Raw genomic sequence first — 20,350 nt, forward strand, 5'->3', positions numbered from 1 at the left:
ATGGGCCAATCTTTGCTAAACATTCTCTATGTTGAAGTGGTTCTCAGGTAGCGGACAACTTGATTTTAAAGGTTGACAGTGGTCCATATCCTGAAAAAAGCTGCTGGCTACTTGTCTTGTGTTGCATTACATTACGTTTGCTATGTGTCCCAGTATTGCCTTAATGGTTACACAGACTTTCTTTAAAATTATGTTGTGGGCTGCTGTAGCCTCATAATACACTGATAAGGAGGTTGGTGAGGCAAATGGTTTCGGAATGAGTCCTGTTTAACATGACTTGTTGATTTCAGCTGTGGTTCAGATGCTGTTGAACAAACTGCTGTAAAGATTTGATTTGGCTGGGAATCCAAAAATCTCTTAAGGTAAAACCGAGAACGGCACCAGGAGCTAGTTGTGGAAGTGGCTGCTGCTGGTGCCTCTCTGCGTATGAGTATTTAGTCCAGGAGGACACAAATGATGATTTTTATTTTCGGATTAATTTATGTGGTAGAAGTGGCAAACCAGTGCTTTGGTCATGTTCACCCTAGGAATCCCATACTCCATTTTGCTTCATTCTTACAGCTTCGCAGTTAGTTTTGGGGGTGTCAGCTTTAAATTTTGCAAGGATTATATCACTTGGGCAATTGAATTACTGTAAGAAACAACACATTATAATGATTTTAACTCCTGTGGTATTTTTGATCTGTGTGGATGCTTAGACTGGACCACTATTTGACTCATCTTCAAAATGAATTCTTCATTTAATTTTTGCTGAATTAATAGACTTGTTGCTCTGTTCAGAAGGAAGAGCCAAGAAAGCTAACGGTCTTGACATACTCTGCAATAAGGAGACCTCAGGTGTCATTCTGTGTATACTCAGTGTCCAGCTTCTGTGCAGTATCAGTGGAGCCTATATTCAGACCAAAGATCAACAATGCTTAACTGAGCTACTAACCCATGTTTAGTTTTTACCTTCACAATTCTGTGTGATCCAGAATATCTAATATTAATATCTAGTGCTTTGACTATGCCTTGCTAGTTAAGGTGCCAGTAATTCAAATAGACTTTTTGGAAAGCTCATTTCTATGGTATAGCTCATTGCTGAGTGGTTGACAAACACATTAATCTTGAAGATGCTGCCATGAACTGAGGATGTGGTATGATCTCTGTTTCAGAAGGCTACTGAGACAGAGTAGAATAACACGTCTGAGAATTTTGCAGGATCAGACTCCTACAGCCTGACTTTAAAAGTTCTTTTATATTACTTTACACAGTAAAGAATAGTTCTCACTGACTTCATTTTCAAAATGAAATTCAAATGTTTTAAATTTAAGAACTTTCTTTCCTTTTCTGCAATCCTCTACTTCATATCTTAATTGCCTGTTAATTTTTGCAAAAAATGAATTGGATGTCCCATAAAAATAGTCTCCTGCAGTTACATGATGATTCATTCCCAGAGCATGTTTGCTTTGGTCCCTGAATGAGATGAGAATCTGATGAGAAAAATAATGTGTTATCACCTTGTTACAAATGACATTTGCATACGGATGGGGTGAAAGAAGAATTAAGGTTGTTTAAGCTGCGTTATTTCTGATTATAAGCTTTTCTCTGCTTTGTAGCTGTGCTAATTTTCTGTTGTGTCTGTTGCTTCCTGATATTAAAATAAGGCAAACAAAAAAACCCCTACATTGTCTGTGAAGTGACACATAGTAAAATTGCATGGCATAGGACCTTTACATTTATTGCCTACTCTTAAGCAGTAAAATGACTAGGGCTTGTCATTCTGTATGGATCAAGTTAGGTGCAGTTTGCACAAGATGTATGGTTGTTTGCTAGTAGGCTTTCCAAATGCCTGTAGACAGCAGAGGCATCCTCCTGATGCCTTTGACAAGCTCTGGGAGGAAATGTACTCTTAACGGGAATACTTTTCCTTTCCAATTTCTCCATTTTCTGGTTCTGTCTTTACTTCTTTCCTGATTTATTTTGAACTTCTCAGTCTGAGTCCCAGCTCATTTACCCTTTCAGTTGTAGTTTAGAATAGATAGTATTTGTCTTCCCAGTTCCTGTGTTCTTCCCTTCTCCTCACAGGGTCTGATCTCCTTGTTCTATTAAAGCTCTCTCGTAGGTTCTCATCAGTTCTGTTGCCTGTACTTTTTCAGTGACTCCCAGTTTCTCTACCTCAATTCTTAATCTGCCATCTTCCATTTGATTTTCTAGCTCGCTTTCTCTTTCCCAGCCAGTCCCAAAATTGCTTTTCTGTCTGTCCCATTCTGACTCCCATTCTTTAACCATTGTTGTATTTTTGGCACCCACATCTCTTGTTTTGTTGTCAAACCCAGTCCTGTGCCTCAGTCTAGTGGGCTTAATCTGCTGTTAGCAACTGAAAATTTCTGTTCTGAGAAATACCTTTTGGCAAATACCTCTGTTTCCATTTATCTCAACCCTTTTTGCTCTTCTTTCAGCTCTTTTTCAGGGAGTATACTTAAAATGGGCTTGTTACCTAGAAGCAAGGTAGAAGAGGTATTTCTGTGGCAGAAAAGCACCCTTCTGTTCCCCATATTTACTTATCTCAGAGTAGTGGGGGGGACCATCCTCTCCGGTTAAACCTGATAGACATAGCACGTATACTTGTTCAGTCTCGTTTTAGTCAAACTTCTTGGTCATGCTTTTATAGGTTCCTTGTCCTTCAGTCCAAATTCAGCTTGAATCCTTTCTGTTTTTTAAAGGTTTAGTGAACAATTTTATGCCAATTTTTATTAAGAAATTGAGTTGCAAGTCTGGAAAGCTGTGGAAGAAATGATGCTTTTGTTGTAAGGGTGTTGAGTTTCTAGTGCATAACTTCAGAGACCACAAATATTAGCTTGTTAGTAAGATACTAAATTATTCTATGATAGTCTGCACTAAGGGATTTTTTTAATATGTGAAATTCTCTGCATTTTTAGCAAATTTTGTTTCAGATTAACTTTAGTCCCAACAAAAAGATATTTCCCAATTTACTGACTTTCAGGGTGAGGGCACTTGAAGCGCTTTTCAGCTTTTACTTGTAAACAAAACAAAAATAGACTTCCCAGTCCTTATGACTGCTTATGATCTCATAGCAGGCCAAAGCTGACTTCAGTTGAATTTTTGATATGTTTAGCCCATCAGTTGATTTCTTTTTCTTAGGAGTTCTGAAGGATGTGATGAGACAAAGCCTAGCTGATAGTTGGGGTCTCCACTCCAACATACCTTCCACAGTTAGAAGTACCAGATTTATTAATTTGTCCAATGGTCTTTAACCTTCTTCCTCTGATCCATGGAAAGGAGATCTTAAGTTGCTACAGTTTAGATGCTATGTTGAGTGTCAAAAGCTATTTTTTTAAACTCGTTGATTTTGTTGTAATGTGAAAAGGATAAAGGGTCTATCTGTATCTGTTGCGCATTTAGGATACTAGGAGTTTCTTTATGTAGCTGTAGAGAAGTATACATAGCCAACATGACTCTTTGAAGAGGAAAGCAATGCTAAATTGTGAAGTTGCACATACTTAAGCTTTCAGAATCGAATATTATGAGCATGATATTATTTCAAGCAGCCCTGGCGTTATCATCAAAGGAAGTAACACATCTTGAAATTGAGAATCATGAGAAGATAGGAAGAAAATGTGGAATACCAAAATATTACATTATCAGGTGAAAAAAATAAAAATCAAAATACCTTGTTACAAGTAGCTTGATAAGGCCAGAAAACTACATGTGTTTTCCTGTCAGAAAATAGAATTTCCTTGATGTCTAAACCCTCCTTGGCAGAAGGTTACTTTTCCACTGGGGAAAATCAGATACTTCTTGCTGGTGTGGGTTTTTTTGTTGGTTTTTTTTTTTTTGTTTGGTTTGGGTTTGTTCGTTGTGAATCTGTGACTATGATACACCTAATGGGAGCTTTAGTCACATTTTCTTCTATTTTCTTTCTTTCTTTTGGGCACTGCGCTATGCTAGATAGGTTATGGAGGAGTAATCGTTGTCTATCCTCCAAAATAACCTGGCTTGAAAAATAGTGGGTTTTTCTTCGAAATACACTTTGAGAGATTTTTTTGCCTAGTATTTCCATTTTAGAACAAAGAGACCAGAATTTTGTATGGGATGGAAGTTTTGCTTTTCAGTTTTCTCTCGCCAAAAGCTTGTATCTGCGACTGAGGAGACTAAAAACTAGTGATAAATTTTGATAACCTTAGAATTAAATAGTGTATCCGGAAGTGTGAAGAGCATACTGAGGCTGGAGTAACAGAATTTTCACTAGAAATGAGTTTTCGTTGTGAGTAATAGCAGCTGGGGGTGCTATTTGCTGCGGGACTTGGTAGTATTCTTTCCAGATAGTTTTCTTGGAGTCTTTCCTAGGCATACTCTTACGAATGAGTTGAATATTTACCAGCCATTTTAACTGCCAGAGCTGAACCTTTAGTAAGACACTGGTGTGGAAAGGTGATGGAACTGTAACTGCTGTACTCTTCATCAGTGTTGTGGTTCCTGAGGAGATTCTTCTTGTTGTTCAGTGATTGCTATTCTCTGATTTTTCCCAAATTGTATTATCTTATTGATTAAATGCAGTGTTTTTCGCAAATGTTCTCCAGCTTGTCAGTGACTTGCGTAATTTCAGTCACACAAAAGCATGGTCCAGGGCATGTAGCACTAACCTGACCCTTTGTAATGCTAGGTTAGATTGTGTTTTTGGAGTTGCATATTGTTTTGAGTAATATTTTTCACTGTGTATTTTAATTGTGTAGAAGAAAACTTGAAGCTTATGAGATTATTTGATACTACAGTATGGTGGTTGGTTGAATACTTAAGGATAAAATTAATTAATAGAAATGGTTATATTGGAGACCATTCTAGTTTAAAAAAAATAAAAATAGGAAGGGACCAATAAGTAATTGATTACTGAATTGCCTAATTTGCTAATTACTGAAATAATGATTTGCATTTAATACTTGAATTTGCTGAGTATCACAGCTTAAGTATTTGGTTTTGGATTATCACTGTAACTGACATGTGAACTCGATGCAAGTTTGCTTTTGCATATTAAACTGATGAATGGATTTAATAATTCAAAATTATTAAAATCATATGCTTCTAAAATGAAAAACATTATAGATTAAAACAGCCATTTTCTTGGTGGTCCACTGATCACAAACTCAATATATTAAATGTCTTTCCAGTCTCTGATGTGTTTTTGATTCTCATGGAAGAGAATTTGCAGGAATCCTTGAGTACAAGCCTCCTCTTTCTGCTGTTGAATAGAAACTGAAGTACTGCATTTAAAGAAATTATGACAATGAGACTGCACTTCCTGTGTGGTTTAACACTCTTGTTGTGAAATTGAGGTAGAATGGGAGTATAATTTAACACCCCGAAATTCATCTTCATATAGCACGTTGAGTTCCAGTGTTCTGGAATGTCGTATTGCCATAGAGTGTAGCTCTAGTAACATCTTTGTAGCTCTGATAACATCTTTGTACATGATACTGATTTCATGTTGATGAGTATACCTTCTTTCTTTGAAAGTGTCTGATATAGTCTGTTGCCCTTCTGAATTATGTAGTAAGTGTGATGAAGAGTTCGGCTTATAAAAAGCTCTGGTGTGTGGGAATAGGGCAGTAGAACTGTCATTTGTTCAAGTAGACCTTTGAATCCCTACTGTGGGCAAGATGGAGAACAGGCAGTGTTTGTGTACTGGTAGGTTGTTGCAGTCTCCTTAAAATATTGCTATTTCGTTACTTTTGAGGGGGAAATTAGGAGAATGGAGGAAACTGCCGCAGGCTCTTCATTCTACCCATCAGTTCCACTGTTTCTTCACTTACGTTTTCTTTGTGCCACCAGATCCTCATCGCTGCCGTGCCATTACAGGCCACTGCTCTTCATGCTTCTCTCAGCAAAATTTCTCTTCTGCACACTTCCCAGCCTCTCCCCGATGCTCAGTCATCTTCTCCCCGCCCCCCCCCCCCCCTTTCACTGAGGAGAGAAAGTTTCCCGTTTTGTAAAGTTCCCTGTCTTAAGAAATCATTGCTGTCATACACCTGGATAATAACAGCACCACAGCATCCTCTAGTGGCTCGCTTGTTTGCTGAGCTTCTGGCAAATCAGAAGTAGGGCTCTTCAGGTAGACTTTTAAGGGAAAAGCTTTGTTGCTGACTGACAGCAAACCACTTAATTGTCTCTTGAAGATCGGCGGTAGCCTGCAAATACCAGCTATGCATAAAATGCAGCTAGGGACTTTTCAGCCTCTGTAACACCACATGCTAAATTATGGTTAAGTACAATTGTTGACTTTCTTGCTGTTCTTTCTAAATGGAAACAGTCTGTGTGTCCTGTGTTCGTTATTTGTTCAGAACTGTTTTGTCTGGAGACACCAAGGAATTACAGCATCAAGTATTTTCTATCCAAAAATTCATAGTATTTTTAAAAATAACTTCTATTGTGAGCTTTCTCAAAGGATGGTGATTACTTTATAAACTTGTATGTCAACCTATAGCTCTTTCACTTAAGAGCTTTAAATTCTGATCTTTAAAAAAATGATTGAAAAGCTCAAGGTGTTTCTTCTGAATGCCTTTTTTTCTGATTAAAATGGCTTAAGGTGCTCTCTACCACCTCTACTGTTTTTTGCTAGAATGTTAACTTCTGTGGTAGGTAAATAGTATCTACACAGAGACAGGTGTAGTCGCAGGTGTCATTGGTTCTAATTAGCAGGGTGTTCAGCTATCTGTTAAAACAGTGCATGTACACTATAAGACCTTAGGACACAAAATAGCAAAGTAGATGTAAACTGGTTTTCTGCTTGCTTTTTAAGAATATGGTATTTATAAAATAAAGATTTTAAAACTTGGCAAATACTATGCCACAAACAGTGCCATTACATAGTGGCAGATTTGTGACAAAATGTGAGTGGTAGCAGCAGCGACATCTGGTACGGTATCGTCCATCTTTAACAATAAAAGGCTATCTGTGTTTGTAAATTTAATGAAAGTTACTTTCTTTAACAGGCTGGACTAATTGAAGCCAATGGAGAGCTTAAGGTGTTTATAGACCAAAACCTAAGTCCTGGAAAAGGTAAGAACACAATTTTTAGTAAGACTCTCCATTTCTGGATTTTTACGCTTATTACTGGCTTTAAACTGCTTTCTTAGCATAGTTTTTGTAAAGCTTTTCTTAAGTCATATCCTATATAATCAGCAAGCAAACTGTAGATTTTCTGTGGTTTATAATTGTCTTTAAACTGCGTGTGAAGTTCAGTGGTGGTTTGTCATCCCGTATGTGATCTTCTCGTTAGAGTAGCTTGTGTTTAAGTATAAAGGCCATGATGGTCTAAAACATCTTTTGGGGCACTATGTCTTAGCAAATGGGAAAAATGCAGGAGTGTAGAAGTTTAAAATGGGTTATGACAGTTTTTATGATAGTGCATCCACACTAGTGCAAGCCTATCCGAAAAAATATTTTGAACAGAACTGTTTCGGACTTGCAGATAATGGCTGTGCATGTATGATAGGGTAATGTAATCAAGGAATTTAATAAAACACAGGCTATAAACTTGAATTTGATATGTAAGCTCAAAAACTAAGACTAAACATTTGGGGAGTTATGAGCCGCACTTTACAATTAGCATAGTTGGGGGAAAAAACAGAAGTACCACTGAGCTCAGTCGCCTGCAGTTCTGGACAGCTATGTCATATAACCTCTTCTGTAAACTGATTATGCTATATGTGAAGATTAGATTTTTGTCCCCTGTATTCTTATGGGAAGGCTGTTTCCATAGTGAGACTGTAGAACTATTCTCTAATTTCCAGTTAAGTATCTTCTTGCCAGTTTATGCATATTGCTGGTGGCAGTGTTATTTTTCAGCTTAATAGTTTTCTCCAGTATATTTACCTAGTCTTTATAAATAACAATTGGGTATCTTAACAGTCTTTAGTTTGACAGGCCAACTAGCCACTGTTTCCTAGAGTCCTCATCAGATGAGCTCTTTGTCCTCTGTATGTTCCTTATTGTCATTCTTTGAGCCTGTTTGATTGCTTTCATCAGCTTTCTTGAATGCAAGTGACCAAAATAGTATATGACTCCAAGTGAAGTGTCAGTCATATTTGTACAGAGGTATCGGTAATTTTTCTATGCAACGTCATGTTTGGTTCACAGGCATCTCACAGTAGGTTTTGGTGAAATGGCCATTTTCCTTTGTTGTTGCTTCGAAATGGTGATGGTCTGGTTTATTCTTGTGCGTGACAGATGGTGTGCTTTGGCAGGCTGTACTAAGTAGGGTGAAATTTATTAGGACAGTCACCTTCTTCTGGTCTGATGCTCTCATAAACCTCACTATTGACAAATCTATTGACTTCATGCATTGTTGGATTATGCTAGTACTCTCAGATTAACCTGTAGTCCAGTTCAGGTGAACTCCATTAGTATTATTGCTCTAGCCTTTTATATACTGTTTCAGGAAACCCATTTAAGCATTTATTTTCACAATCTGCAGAACTTCTAATTTCTGTCACCACCAATTTAACTAACAATTTTTCTAGGTACATCATGTATTTTATTGGAATCTCACTAGGCTCTCTCTGACATTCCCTTGTCTAAAATATACATTACTTTACAAAAGGGGGCTCTCCGACTAATCTGCCGTGATCTACTTCTGATGGAGAAGGCACTAAGGGTTGAATAACTGACACTTACTAACTGGTCCACTGTATATTTGTAAACACAGTCACACACCCCTGAACAAAAAAAGTGTGCAAGTAGATACCTGGTCCTTAACAGCTGTACCATTTTCCCTACCCCTATGGGCAGTAAAACCGATGTTTTTGTTAGGGCAGATATGGGGACATTTTACACCCATGTAGGTGTCTGTGCCTGGACCCTGTTACAGTCAGTGGAGAGCTAGTCAAAACAGACAGTGCAGTCTAGACAGCAAGAATTGGAAATGTGAATCTTCCATTATTACGTAGCTCTTGAAGTAGAACTGGGCAAAACAGAGGCCATTTCATTGCTTGTAGAATTTCTAAAATAAATTCAAGTGATTAAATAGTTTATTATAGGCTTGCAGCTCCTCCGGTTTGAGGGTCGAGCTCTATTCTCAATGTATACCACCATGAATAATACAAGCAAACTAAGCTATCCTCAATTTCTGCAACTCATTGCTTTTAGGGGAGTTTTGTAAAGTTAATGGACAGCAACTAATTCTTAATACTGAGAAGAAACAACTGTTTCTCTTGGCTTAATCGTTTTGTGTTTCTTGCCGCTAGCTTGTCTGTGTTTTATACGCAGGCTCTGTAGTCTTAATCGGAGCTTAAAATAGCAAATATTTTGTCACTGAAGTATTCAGATATGTATCAGAATTTTTTCACTAAAGTACTACTCATTTTCCGTTGCCACTTTTTATAATTTTTATGGTTTTTGTGTAGTCTTTAACTGTTGGAATTTTAAATGTAACTAGTATACACAAAAGTACTATGTGCTTTCTAAAAGTAGCTGTCTACCTTACACGCCATTATATCAAAAGTCCAGTCCTCCACTGTCTTGCTAAGTTTGTGCAAAATTTCTCTTAATTTCACAATGAAGAGGATTCAGTCCCCAGTAGTAGATAAAAAACAGAGTAAGCTTTCCACAGGGTAGCAGAAGTGTATCTGGTGTACTACTTAGGATGAACAGAAGGACGTCAGGAAAGAGTCTGTTCTTCTCTGGTGGTCATCATTAACAGTTGGGGTTTTTTCTTTTCTTTTCCTTTTTTTTTTTTTCTTTCTCTTTGGATTTGTATTTCTTAAAAGGAGGGAGTCTTTTCTGGAAATTGCAAGTCAATCACAAGGAGAGTTTGAGAATACATTGCATTATTGATACGGGATCAAATCTCCCTACTGTGTCAGATGAGTGGTTTGCTTAGCCTAATCTGCTGCCCCCAACAACAGTAATAGGGCAGGCTCTTCAGGGAAAATGCAGGAGCCTGGCTACTTTTTGAAGTTCCTTCTACTTATGCTCTCACAGCACTCCAGGTCATTGGATTAGTAATATGAGAGGGTGCATTCCAGCATCTTTGTGGAAAAGTCCAACTTTGAGAGACTCAGCAGATTAAGAATGCAGCCTCAACGAGAAAATTATGACTTGCTTCAGTTTCCACATGTTGCCAGCCAGATGTGAAAGGAGGAGGAGCTCAGCTGTCAGAGGAATAAAGGTTTTAGGGGGGTGGTAGAGGGCAAAAAAAGACTTGTCTGCTGGGTCATGAGGACGTGTTTGCAAAAACATGGTTTGGGAGAAAGAGAGCAGAATATTTTTCTTGAAATGCTTCTGTAGCACTTCATCGAAGGTCTATAAGGTGAGTACGGGACTAAGTGGTAGATGTATGAATCAACTATGAAAGATAAGCAAAGGTTGACTTTTCTGGCCAAAACAGGTTATTATGCAACAATTCTTACAGCCTGAACAGCTTTGCTGCAACGCTTTCAGAATAGTCTGTGAATGGACTTCTGTAAATTTTTAATCTGCACTGGCAGAAATCTGGGAACTGTGAATAGGTTATTTTTAGACTGAGTGTTGTTAGGGTGTGTAGCTGTTGTTTCTTAGATGAATGATGAAAAGGGGACATCACTCATCTTGCTCAGCAGTTATGCTGAACGGTTATGCTGAACAACCTCTTGCTCAAAAAGTCCTAAAGCTATAGAATCTGGGAGAGAGAGGGTAGGGTATATTAGGGAATTATCTCTGTATGCAAGTCCTATCCCTATATTCCCTGATTATCCACTAATATCCACTGTCAGAAACAGGTTACCAACCTGGACAGCCTTTTTACTTCAGCTAGTGGGGACATGCGTCAGTCTAATTCATTTTGGAGAGACTGGTCTCAACAACGAACTCCAGATTAGGATTTTTATTGTAATGTAGAGACTGACTTTATTTGTTTTAAGAGGATAAAATAGTAAAAAAAAAAAAAAAAAAGGTAGTTTAGTTTATAATACATGTAATTTTGAATAAATTGGTCATGGACATAAAATACCATTCTAGAAAATGCTCTAAAAATGTATGTCTTTGAAAACATCTTTAGTGTGGAATAAGAGGTATCAGTCTATATGTGGTAGAAATGAGCTAGAAGGGTGTGCTGCTTCCAGTGCTTGTGCAACCTCCAGAAGAGGTTGGGTGTAAATTCACCTGTGTTTTCTGATACCCCTGTGTATTTCCATTACTGGAGCGTAAGACCCCATTTAGCCCTGACAAAACAGCGTTCCATGGAGCTGCTCAAGCAAGGTGCAAGTTTTCCCTTGTATTAAGATGACACCGTTAGCTCTGCTCACCGGAGGAGGATTTTCTCTCTGCCTACTTCTGTTCCTTCACCACTGGGAATTTAGTCTAGAAGGCTAATTCTTAAAGTTAAATCTTGGGAAAGTATCAGTGGAGCGATACACCAGTTATATCAACCCCTGTTTGATCTAAGGCTATATTGATTCCCAGATCTTAAAAAAGTTTCAGAAAATGTACCATCTAATTAGTTTTTCTTCTTGATGCAAATGCATATGTTAGGGATAAATTTGTTTACTATTTGAGTATTTGCCAGTCCTTGGATGAGGAAACATAGGTAATGAGGATTTTCAGTATGTTTGGGTCCAGGGTGGTGCTGTTGAAAGTCTCTAACTTCTCCTGGAAGGACATGAGGGATGACATCTACGTCTTAGTGCAGCTTTCCTGTTAAGTGTAAGGTCTGCCGAGTTTGTAGTTTGGTAGGGTTTAAGTGGCACAAATCCCCAGATTTGGTCTAGAGTGGTTTGGTTTGGTACAAGTATGGCTGTGAAAAGCTTGGTGTACTTGGTAACCAGGAAGATGGTTTTCTGCTATAACCCTGTTCAGGAGAGTAGCAGCAATGTAATGTGCAGAGAGTGTCTGAGAAGGGAGGGTTTTGTTTCAGGAAGTCCTGAGCAATGCCAAGTGCTTTTAAAATGTAGCTTTGCTAGTGACTGCTAGTGAGTTAACATGCTCAGCAAAAGGTAGCTGTATATCCAGATGTCCTCTCACTGATGAACTCTAATAAAGCCACTTGGTTTTATATTTGCTGCTTGTCCTGTGCTGGTTTATTTACTGTCAGCTTCAGTTGTGACATTGTGGAGGAATGTGAAATCCTATTGGAAGCAGTTGCAAGTTTCCTTGGCTCATTCCAAAATATCCAATTGCATTTTTCTTCCCTAAAGCCTCAGTTGCTGAAAACATCGTTACACAGGGCCCTTTCCTTTCCTTGGAAATTCAGGAATGGCTTTTGTAGACATTGTGCCTAAATTAATCCCAGTAAACCCTCAATCAGAAGCAATGTTTATGAAAATTGCAAAGGTCAAGTGAAGAAAAGCTGTGAGGACACCCTAATTGTGATTTATAGCTCTATCCCTTTTCTGTCAATAATAAAGAGGATTCTGGGGGTGCTGGTTGACAACAGGCTCAATATGAGTGAGCAGTGTGCCCTGGCAGCCACGAGGGCAAACCGCATCCAGGGGTGCATCAAATGCAGTATAACCAGCCGGCCGAAAGAGGTGATTATCCCACTGTATTCAGTGTTGGTGCGGCTTCACCTGGCGTACTGTGTGCAGTTCTGGGCCCCACGATTTAAGAAGGGTGTGAAGGTCCTTGAATGCATCCAGAGGAGGGCAGCAAAGCTGGTGAAAGGGCTGGAAGGCATGTCCTGTGAGGAGCAGCTAAGGACTCTGGGTTTGTCTCGTTTGGAGGGAAGGAGGCTGAGGGGTGACCTCATTGCTCTCTACAGCTTCCTGAGGAGGGGAAGTGGAGAGGGAGGTGCTGAACTCTTCTCCCTGGGATCCAGTGACAGGACGCATGGGAGTGGCACAAAGCTGCGCCAGGGGAGGTTTAGACTGGACATGAGGAAGCATTTCTTTACCGAAAGGATGGTCAAACCCTGGAACAGGCTTCCTAGAGAGGCAGTCGATGTCGCAGGCCTGTCAGTGTTTAAGAGGCACTTGGACAATGCCCTTAACAACATGCTGAACTTCTGGTCAGCCCTGAAGTGGTCAGGCAGTTGGACTAGATGATTGTTGTAGGTCCCTTCCAACTGAAAAATATTCTATTCTATTCTATTCTAAATTGCTTTATCCAAGACAGAATAAGAGAGCAGTTTAATTGTGGAGTAAAATTCTAAAGTGACTTGATTGTAGTTGCTTCTTGCATACCTTAGTTACAAAGCAAGGATAATCTCATTTGGATATTTTGTTATTTTAGTTTGTTTCCATTCTGGGATTTAAAAAAAAAAAATTAATTTTTGTTAATTACTGGCTTTGTTTTGGATATCCACCTGGCTAATTGCTGAAAACCTGAAATTGCTAAAATTCACCCTGTACATGGACTGTGAGTGATAATTATAATTAGAATTCATCTTGAGGGTTAGCAAATACATATGGGTTGGAAGGATGGAAAGAATTTTTAATAGGTGCTGAACGAGTAAAACTTCCTCATGAGTTTGTGTCTTCTAAAACTTATTTGGCAATGAATTTTAGAGACTTAGAAATTTTGCTGTTCCAGGAGGTTGCATTTTTGAAGAAAACTGCTACATTCTGGTCCTTGCTATATTCAGATTAGTATTGATATTTTAAGTATTAAAAGGAACACTGTTCAATTCTAATCCTGCCCCTTGCTTGTGAAGGAGTTTGGGTGAAAGAAATTATCTGCTTCAGATGACTGCAAAGGAAAAGATAACCAATGGTATTTAATGTTGAATTGAAATTAAAGCTCTTAAATTAGTTTTAAAATTACTCGGAAAGAAAATTTGGATCTTCTGTCGTGCCAGTAGGTGGCATTATTGGTATGTAACCAGAAAATATGGGCATAAAGAACTTAGTTTTATTTTCATTTCAGATTTGGTAATTGAAAAAAATTGAAGTAAAATATGTAAATTTTAAGGTGTATTTAGACTCTTACATTTCAACACTGCCTGACTGTAAGATTGTCTTGTTCTTTTTATTTATGTGATGACAAACTTTTGCAATGTAATGTTATTGTTAATTTAATTTGCAAGATCAAATTCTCCCTGATTTTTGGCAGTGACTGGAATTGTTCCTCTGGAACAGAAGTCGAGATCTGTTTCAGACCCCATGACTCATGCTTTAGCAAACAGATATATGCCTGAACATTGGTTATAAAATGCCTGTGTATTATTGCAGCTGAGGTAAACCCAAACAATTATTATCTAAAGTCAAGCTCAGGAAATAAAACTGTTGCTGCAAATAGGAATGATACTTTGAAAAGTCTAAAAAGACTTAAAAAGTCTAAAGGTAGACCACACAGTTTATTTCAACACAGACTTGGAAAGACTGGTTTGTAATAGCTAAACTATTACTAGTCATATATAAGGATTATAAGAATCACCTAAAATTCAGAGTTCATACAAGAAATTACTTAAGAACTTAGTTGTACTACACACCAGGGAAGATCGATGTCTTTGTAAAAGTGCTCAGAATTGCTGTATAAGCATGTTTGTTGTCTTAACAGGATGGTGTGACTTGTTCAATAAGCAGAGGTATTTTTACTTGACTTGGCACACAACTAGAGACAATCTTCTGTCTGTTGTCAAAGCTTATGGTAGGTTGATACACTCAAAAAGAGTTCAGTGTTTTCTGTAAATTAGCATTTAACTAACTAATCATAAAATATATGTGGTGTTTGCGAGAGAGACGTTAAAAACTGCAACTTCACAGGAGTGACATCTGAGGAATCGGCTCCTAGGATATGATTGTCACCTCTGTCATCTTTCCCAGATCTTCTAAGTACACCCTTTATACATATTCTGTATATATATGTAATCTAATAATCTAAAACTAGTCAGGTTGATGCTTTTGTGGTAAGGAATGATTTTCTTTGAAGGTAATGTGGACTGGATAAAAGGTACTTTAAATGGCACCTTTAAACTAATGTTTTTATCCTAGCTGTGTCTTCAAGATTCCTCTTGCACTTGGAAGAAAGCAACGGTTCAGGCTTAGTGATTTAGGGTAGATTTTGTAAAGCAAAAAGCATAGAAAATACTGTAAACAGTCCTTGAGGGAACTGCTTGGCATTTGATTTCCATTTCACCTGTATCTAGTGTTGGGGTTGAATGAGATTGTTGTCAAGCATTGTGTTGGTCACTGTATTGAGACAGGTTAATGGGTTTGAGACTTCAGTACACTGTTTCCTGCTGTCACGATGTCATGATGCTTTGGGGTAGAGGAGGAGGTGGAAGCCTGCCCCATTAATTCATACAGAAAACTTTTCTTGTTATGATGTTGATATGATACCTTGCTGTTCCAGGATGTTTCTTCTAGACATTTCTTTTGTTACCTCTTGTTCAGTGATAGTTGTGTAGGTAAGTTGAGGACTTCCAACTTGTTTGGTTGTGTCCTGACTGCAGTACCAGCATTCTGTAGCTCTGAAATTCTCACTTTCTGCGCATTATTTCCCATCTTGACTATAGATGACGTTCTGAGCTCTGCTTCACTGCTGTCCAAAACAGGATTCATTTCTGTTTCAGCTTCAGAGATTGCGCACCTGTGTTTGAACTGCGTGAAGAGTTGGAGCCTTCTAGAGATTCTTCTACTTTCTAGTGAGCTCTTTGGATTTCATTGTTTGGAGTCTTCAAAGGCACATCTTTACTGTTATTTCTATGTACTCGACTGTCGTGTTGAGTAATGAACTTAAGCTTTTCCTAAAATCTGCCTTCCTTTCAGTCTCCATGATGCACTTTCATGAAGTATCCCATAATTTTAAAAAGAAAAAAAAAAAGCCACAAAATAAACTTGGAGTTTCTGTTAGATTTCTATTGCTTGGTAATGCCTTGAGGAAGAGAACGTGTAGCCTGGTCGCTGGGCAATTCTTGCTGAAGCCCTGGAGTTGGAGTTAGCTGTGGAAGTTTCTGTGGTAGCAGAGAAACCAAGTAAAAGTGGACAACTGAAACTTTCAAGTGCGTGGGATAAATTGCTCTGAGGCATATTGCTATCAGTTGTATTGACAGCAGGCCAAACAACTGGATAGAACGGTACTTTAGATTAATGAAAGATGTTTTAGAAGTAGCTCATCTTTTTGTAATTCTTGCATCTTCCCCCCCCCCCCCATATTGGAAATAAATGCATTGCCTTGAACAGAATCCAAAGAAAGAAAAAGCTGCTGTAAATCTGCAGTTCTGATTGATGTCGAACTGTGGTTTTCCTTTCTGTTTGCAGGAGATGCAGATGCCTTGCTCTTACTTTACTAGGGAGGAGGATACTATTAAAAGCATACTGAGCTGTCAACTACATGGCTGATCTAGCCAAATGCAACTTTCTTGAGTAGGATAGTGGCAAATAAGAAGTAGCTGAAGATGGTATGAAGTAGAGGCCATGACTAAAGATTAGTGAGTCTAATGTAAGGTCTTCTAGAATACTGTAGCAGTGTCTGTAATAAGGGCCGTGACTTGCAGACACCCCGAGAGAAATCTGTAATCTGATAACCCAGAGCTTTTCAATTGAAAAAAGAACCTTTGCAAAAAATTAGGTGGACTTAAGCTACTTTACGTTCCTGTAAGAGACCCTGCTCACTTTTTGATTCCAAACTTGATAATTTTTCAGACAATTTTCTGCAGACACCAACTTGGGATTGGGGGGTGACACACTGGAAAGAGACGGGCAGATTGTGCACTTAAGACTAGTTTTCTTTTTGTTATTTAGGGTTTTGTTTATTTTAAGCAGTTGGTTTGATGGACAGGTTTGGAGCTGGAATTAGCTTTGTCTGTATTTGCTTTACAAAATGATTACAAAATTTGCTTTACAAAATGGAATTTCGTTAGTGATGTCCACATACGGAAGACTGCTAAAACTGAATCTATAACATTTTCCAGATAATTCTCATAGTTTTCATGTAATCTTATAGCAATCATTTGCATCTTAAGCAGTACAGGTACTCTGGCTTTATATAAATTCTATTCCTATTAACTTTTTAAAATTCCTGAATTAAGGAATGTAATGTTCCAGATGGCACTTGGCCTTCTCAGAAGTGACAGTCGCAGTGGAATCTAGTGTCTCTGTCAATTCCTTAAATCTTCTTCATGGCAAGTCTCACTGATCTTTTGTGGTCTTCTAAAAGAGACCTGTTGGGCTCTTCAACTGATATTCTCTTAGTTATGAGTTTTATCAGGTTATGGATAGTGTTACTTTTTTGAGAACATAAGTCATATTTGACTGGTATTGAGACTGGCTTAATAATGTTGCTGCCTTCGAATTGTGTAGCTGTTGTTAAGCTAGATTCCGACTGCTTTGTTAAAACCATCAATTTCAAAGCTCATCATGTAATTAAGACAAAAATTTGTAGAGTTCATAAGAGTGGTTATAAGCAGTTGTACTGCCAAATGTCACCTGCAAGGTTAATTTTCTTTAGACTTTTCTTAAAATAACCCTTTGCTTAACTCCTAACCTTTGATCACGTAGAGTATTTACTTACAAATTGGTCTACTGGACAGTTTGGTTGAGACTGCTGCAGGAGATGGTAGGAATTACTTTGCGTTCTGACAAACCACTCTTATTCTGTATGTTCTTTTTTTGGGGTTGTAATAATGCAGAAAGTGCTTGCAAAATTACCTTCTTACCAAATCCAGTTCTCCCATATACAATATTGCTCCTATGCTAGAAGACAGACTGACAAGACTTCGTTTGTTAGAGGCTGCATTATCAGGAAGCTGACTTGTTTTTCTGTTGACTTCTGTTGTTGCATCACTCCTGTTGCTCTCTCTTTCACAAGTAAAGAAAACATAAAGACAGATTACATCAGAAAACGGTACAGCACCTAGAATGAATGGGATTTCTGCTTCTGAGGCAAGGAGTACCTCAGCCCATCCTCTTTGATCTGAAACACCAAATTCAAAGTCACTACTGTTTCATGAACTGGAGCAGTCAGCTTTTAGAGAGATCTACTGCTTTGTCTGCAGAGGGCACTCCTTTCTCTAATTTTAGATGTATTATGTCTTTTTCTGTGGCATCTCAAGTTATTTAAAATGTTCATAATTGGCTGTATCACCAATCCTTTTTACTGGTAAAATTCTGCAGGGGATTCTTTCTTTTTGGTAAAATTCTTGGATTTGTTTTTATATGCAAGCAAAGGTCCAGTTCAAAAGTTCTCCCCTAAATGCAATCAGTAACCAAAGAAGGCTATTTACTGCACGCTCTGTATGAAGAGAGCACTTATCTGGAACAATTTGTAGACAGATAAATAACAGGTTTTGTTAAAGGGTGCTGCTGCTTTTGCTGTGCAACTTTTATACGGCATTACTCTTTGATCCCATCTGTATCATTATTTTCTGTTTGGAGGCATTCTGGAACTTCATATTGATGAACTTCTGCTTCCCTTTAGGTTTAATGATTGCTTATAAGTTACTAAGAGTAGTCTTCCAAATTGGCAATGTTTGGGAGACTGAGAATTTAAGTAGTAGTTATATCCTTCTGTATACACTTTTTTTTCTGCTTTACATGGCCTTTTCCCATGGTTTTTTAAGTCTTTAGAAGAAGAAAAAAAGAAAGACGTCAGAACTAGCAGTATTAATAATGTGTTTGTTTTGAAAAGGAAGAAGAGTTGATGCCAGCAAAACTGTTTGCAAACTTGTGGTTTTAGTTTTTACATGCTGTTATGCACACCGTATGTTGGCCACAAAGTACAGGATTATTTGGATTGCAGTGATTGCTGTAAGAGTAACAGTAATTAACAAATGATTAGTAAAATTCCTTTGAGAAACTGAGCTGTCAGTCACTTGCAAAGCTAAGTTAATAAAATTATTTCTGCTTGTATACTTAACAAAAAACCAAACAAAACCACACGCACAAACCCACTATGAAACCAGAACATTATAAACCTTTGATGAAAATGCAGGTGGATATGAGGAAAATGTTTGCACATCAGGTAAGTGAGAAAATAGTAGGATGAACTTGGGCAGAGACAAATTGAAAACACCCTTTTTTAAAAAAACTCCCTTTTTTCTTTCTTTTTTTTTCCCTACTGTTGAGCAGTTATATTCTTTCCTATTTAGTATGATATCTTTTATAGGTTGACTTTGACTTTGCTTCGAACTGTGAAGTGTGTGTTACTGTTCTTCCAGTTACATTTGTGTTTCCTTGCCAATCAGTTTGTGCCATAGAGACAGACATACCTTGCAGATTCTGTATAGAGCCAGGTTGGTTCAGTTGCATGAATTAACTCTGGCACAGCACCACAGGAAATGTTAATGTAATTAAAAACTTTAAAGAAGCATAGTGTGTACTCTTCCGTTCACGCATATGTTTTCGTTGCAAGATAGCTATTTGTATTCGTAGAATTAAACAAATAATATGAGGAGGCTGGAGGCCATCTAATTAACCTTACAATCAAACCAGGGCCAACTTCGAAGCACAGAGCCTTCGGTAGTTGAATTTTTCTGTACAGCTCCAGGGAACCTCCTAGGCAACCTGTTGCTGTGCTTTACCCTTCTCATTGTGAATTTTTTTCCTTGTGTCTGGTTGGAATTTGCTGTGCAGCAACTTGTGACTGTTCCCTCTTTTCCTTTTGTTCTGTCCTGTCATCTCTATAACTCTCCATTTAATAGTTGAAGGCAGTGATTAGATTCCCACAAATAACACCCCTCACTCCACGTTAATCTTCTCTTCTACGGGCTACATGCACCAGGCTCCCTCAGTTTCTCCTTGTACATCATATGCTCCAGTACCCTAGCCATATTAGTGTCTTTCTGCTGGACTCTATCCTGTTTGTTAATGCCTCTCTTGCACTGTGGGTCCCAAAACTGAACAGAGTAATCCAGGTACAGCTTAGAGTGCTGGAGTAAAAGGGAATAATCACTTATTGCTGTACTCTTCCAAATGTAGCCCAGGATGCAGTTAAGTATTCGTTAGCATAAGGGTGTACTTCTGGGTCACATTCAGCTTGTTGTCCATCCAGACCCCCAGGTCCTTTTCTGCACATCTGCTTCCTAACCACTCAACCTCTGACCTCTGCTGTTGCGTGGAGTTACACTGTCAGAAATGCAAGATTTTTGCATTTGTCTTTGCATAAATGTTTTTAAGAAACAACACGATAGCATAAAGAATTACTTTCTGTTTAAACATACCAGAAGAACAGTCTCTGAGTGCATCTGAAGAGTAGATAGATGATTGAGATGATTAGGTAGAGTCTCATGGCAATACTGTTCTTTATGAAGTTGTCCTACTGAAGTATTGCTAGAAGTTGTCTTGGGAAAAAATTGATAACATGAACGGTTAGAATAACCATGATAACATCATGGCCAGAGAATTATCTACCTTTGAATTCTTAAAGGACCTAGCAGTGGTACTTCTGTCCTGCTAACTCAGTATATGTATAATTCATATAGTACCAGAAGGATAGAAAGCCA

General features: G+C 38.2%; 1 protein-coding gene across 4 annotated transcripts in view; it reads left to right on the plus strand.

The window, feature by feature from the left end:
• TFDP1 (transcription factor Dp-1) overlaps positions 1-20,350 on the plus strand; it is a 49,128-nt gene that overhangs the window by 7,619 nt on the left and 21,159 nt on the right. For all 4 annotated transcript variants that reach the window (XM_050905613.1, XM_050905621.1, XM_050905606.1 and 1 more), the window contains one exon: positions 6,990-7,056. In XM_050905613.1, coding sequence (XP_050761570.1) covers positions 6,990-7,056 — 67 coding nt within the window. The remainder of the gene's footprint in view (positions 1-6,989; positions 7,057-20,350) is intronic.

This window comes from Gymnogyps californianus, chromosome 1, assembly GCF_018139145.2.
Source record: "Gymnogyps californianus isolate 813 chromosome 1, ASM1813914v2, whole genome shotgun sequence".
NCBI lineage: Eukaryota > Metazoa > Chordata > Aves > Accipitriformes > Cathartidae > Gymnogyps > Gymnogyps californianus.